Genomic DNA, 4123 nt, shown 5'->3' with positions numbered 1-4123 from the left:
AAGACCTTGCTAGCTTTTTGAACAGTTGGCTTCCCACTTCGGTTTGAAGTTGACTTTTCAGCCAAGATGATTCATGCTTGTTGGCTCCCTTCTAATATAAAATGCGGCTACACTAAGACCCTGGTGGCTGTGCTTAAGACTCCAGGATGTGGATGTTTAGAACTCTGCCCTTCCTGCATTTAGGGAAGAAAAAAAAAAAAAAAAACAACCTTCCTGTGCAGGCTAACTATTTTTGCCATTTACAACCCATCCATTTCTTTAGTCAGATTAAGTAACAGTTAGGTACACAGCACGTTATCAGTCTCAGGCATTTAACTAAGCCTTGCCTCAGTCATGGGATTAATGAGTACTTATGAGGGCAAGATTCACAGTCTACGAAACCGAGCAAGTGGATACAATTTTCTTCCTTACAGTGAATTATGAACCGCTACTGCAGACAAACTACAAAAGCATTCATGACACTATTTTGCTCATCTCCACCTTTTTTGTGCAGAGTAGCTGAGTTAACTCATTGTTAAAAAGCATTACCTCTTTCTGGTCACAGTTGGCAGAGGACAGCACTGACATTTTCTGCTTTATGTTTATTAATTGTTTCATATATTAAAAAAACTCTGTTCACTTCAGCTGTTGGCTAAAGTGCAATGCACAACTAAATGCCTCACAAAATATACATTTTGCAATATACATTGTAGGCTCCAGACACAAACAGGCATGGAATTTTTATACCGACAAAAACATGCACATATAAATGTAAAATATAAAACGTACTGCAAAATCTCTGTAGTACTATACATACCTTTGCATTCATAAAAAAAATGTTTTAAGCATTTGTGTAAAGATGAAAGTATGAATATGCAAACCCAGGAGATCAGCTACACAAGACTGCTTAGATTAACTGACCACTGCATCAGCTGTACAGTGACAAAGAGGGCAAGTAAACCAAAGCTTATAGTTGCACAGACAGAATGTGGTCAAACATTTAGACTGCAGACCTCCTCTAAAAAAGGATTACATCACCACTACAGGTACATATAGCAGGGAGCCACAATCACAGGCTTCTGCCAGCCTATTCAGATTTAGGAGACAAACGGCCCATTATTACCATCCAGTTTTCAGGAATAATGTTTCACTTTCAGCAGATATTCACTGCCCTTCCAAAAAGGTGCGTGAAAGCCAAGTGTATTCGCTTCAGTTTACATATGATTTGACTGCAAAGGAACACACGGCTGAGCTAAAGAATCTGCTTTAAACAGCATGACTGCTCATCCAACACAACCAAGTAATCCCACCCCACTTCCAGGTGAGACAATTTTGCAGCCTAAATGACCACTGCCCAGAACTGGCTTGGCAGTGCGGCTCGGTTACACTATTTACATATCAATAACAAGTGCTCTGAAACAAGAAAGACTAGACCAACTCCACCTTAACAATACACTGAAATGAAAGCACTGCTGCCTGTACCCCCCCCCCCCCCCCAACAACAGCCCAACCACCTCTCACGCTACGTTTTACACTCATCGCTGTTAATGGATATACAGCTTTTTTTACCATAACAGATACCTAAAAACAACAAGCCGAGAAGCTATTACTGACTTTACCAGCACCTTGCGTAACTGCATCTAAAGCAAAGGCTCCCTCACAAATCTAACCCGGATAAAAACGACGGTGCTACTAAAACAGAGGACCAAGAACCACACCAGGTTTACTCAGCCACCCCTGAACCTGCAGCTAGCAGTCTAAGCCCGATCTGAGAGTGGCCATGCCTATGACACAAACACACATGCGTATATATTAGTACACACCACATTACATACATGTATGAACATGGAGACGTACACCACTCACACATGCACACGTTTACAACTCCAGACTGTCCTGGACGTTAACAAACGTACAGAGTCAAAACACGGGCGGTAAACAGCACATAAGGGCCACTTCCACACAAAATGTTCCCCTGTCAAAAAAAAAATCATCATCACAGCACTTCATATCATTTGGTGGTGTTGTTAGACCTATTAAAGTACACAGCCTCAGATACACAATGAAACATCTACAATATCCACAGCTGGAGATAGGAAGACGCAAGGTGCGAACCATCCAGAGTAACTCTGAATCCACTCACACATCCAGTAAACCATTTACATGTCTGCTACATGATGCGCCAAAGCAGAGCAGATAAACACATACCCAGAGCGCTGCTCTGTAGGCTTGGCATAATAATTAAAGAAATCACAACACTTACCAGGTGAGCCATAGGAGCAGGACAAAAGCCAGCTGACGCTGGCTGCCACCTTGGCCCTGCTGCCGTCATACTGATCCAAAGGTCGGATCTCTGGCACCATGAACGAACGCCGCATCGCCACCGGTACCGACGGACCTACATCCACCATCGGCGGCCCGCCGCAGTCGGGCTAGTCCATGGGGGCTGTAGCTACAAACACCAAAAAGGAATAGGTCTCTGATCCAAAGCAGATCGCGATAAAGGCCAGCAGTAAAAGGGAAAACTGGAAACCACCCGGCTACACAAAAGAACGTAATCCAACGCCCACCACAGCAGAACTGGGTCACTCCAACACAGAGAATAACCCCCAACAATAAGCAGCAGCCATCCAAATGAAGCAGCTAGTCAACAACAGGCACAACTGCAGCAGTCCAACAAATAACACTAAATGATCCACTAAGGACAGAATGTAATGCAATGTATGAATCCAAAGCCAAGGGCAGGCAGTGATGGGGGAGGGGAGAGCTGAGCTCAGCAAAGCTGCTGGTAAGACTGGTGCTACGACTAGTTCTGCCAGTATAATTCCGAATTGCCGCGATTACTGTCGCCTGATCCCGCTGCTGCCAAGCCGCTCCCTCATACAACAACGCTCCCGGCTCCTACTGCCAGTCCTCCCTCTCTCTCTCTCTTGCACTCTCTCACAAACACCACTCAGGTGCTCTTGCCCCACATGATCCAAGCGATGTCTGTCACTCAAGTGGTTAGGGGCGGGACCTGTCGCTTCAGGTAATTTATCCGCAGCTGGACCAGCAGAGACCATTTGGTCTAAGAAGAAAAAAGTTGGTGACTGTTGTTTGTCACAAAGTATGTGGGGTCGTATTGGTTCCCCACTGCTGTTAGGTTTTTATATGCCTATACTCAGGAATGAGAATCCGGAACATCAGGTGTGTAACGTGTACTATATATAGTATTCACACATACACTGTTCATGTTTAAGAAGTATTTTCCTTTGAGAATTACCAACAGTAAATACACTGCAGTACAACGATGCATTTTGCTTTACGTTTCTCCTCTTGGATAACTGAATCAATGAAAGACGGCCAAAACAAACATAGGAACAATGAACTGTTCTTATAAGGTGATACACGTAGCCGCGGATGGCAGGTGTTTCAGTACGTCAGTGAGTATCTTTTGAACACTTCGTGTTGTAACGTTTTGCAATACCTCACAATTTGGGGGTGGGGTGGGGATTTCACCATCCATAATGGACGTCCAGTAGTATTTTAAAAAGGGTGGTTCTGTGTGATCGTCATTTTATAAGTATGACAGTTTCATCAGTCGGACTCAGAACTGAAAGGCCTGCTTTTTTCACCATCCTTAATGGATGTCCAGTAGTATTTTAAAAAGGATAGTTCTGGGCTTACCTTTCAAGTGTACCTCATTACGAGGAACGTACCTCATTTGGGGTCTTAAAAAGTTCATGTTCCTCAAAGTTCTACATTAAAAGAGTCTGTTACACATTCAGTGTTAGGAATTTTTTAAGTGAAATCCATGATAAATAGAAATTAATTATATTAATTCATTAAAGAACCTTTTTTATAAGTAAAACCAGCATATTTTAACCATCCTATGACCTTCCTAGTTGAAGTTGTTGATAAGCTGTTTGCAAGTGTTCCACATTTTGCCCATTTGTTCCACATTATGAAGGCGAGTGTCCCTCATTTTGGAGATGGAAGTTTGAGAGCTATGGTTCTGGGTGAACGTCATTTTATATGTATGACAGTTTCATCAGTCGGACTCAGAAGTGAAAGGCCTGCTTTTGATTACATAAAGTTTGTTTCAGGAGGATGTCATGCAAATGTAGGTTCAGTTAAATTATGGCTTGGCCTACAGAGTCTGCCC

General features: G+C 43.1%; 1 protein-coding gene across 1 annotated transcript in view; it reads right to left on the bottom strand.

The window, feature by feature from the left end:
- Window positions 1-2980, bottom strand: part of CAMSAP3 (calmodulin regulated spectrin associated protein family member 3) — a gene marked incomplete in the record, with an annotated part of 1204937 nt that extends 1201957 nt beyond the window's left edge. Inside the window, 1 exon segment of the mRNA XM_044084445.1 lies at window positions 2243-2980. Coding sequence (XP_043940380.1) covers window positions 2243-2390 — 148 coding nt within the window.
- Window positions 2981-4123: the final 1143 nt, after the last annotated feature.

Source organism: Protopterus annectens, chromosome 9.part0, assembly GCF_019279795.1.
Source record: "Protopterus annectens isolate FY-2018-M chromosome 9.part0, PAN1.0, whole genome shotgun sequence".
NCBI lineage: Eukaryota > Metazoa > Chordata > Ceratodontiformes > Protopteridae > Protopterus > Protopterus annectens.
Note: the sequence above shows the minus strand (reverse complement) of the source record. Positions and strands in the feature narration are given on the sequence as shown.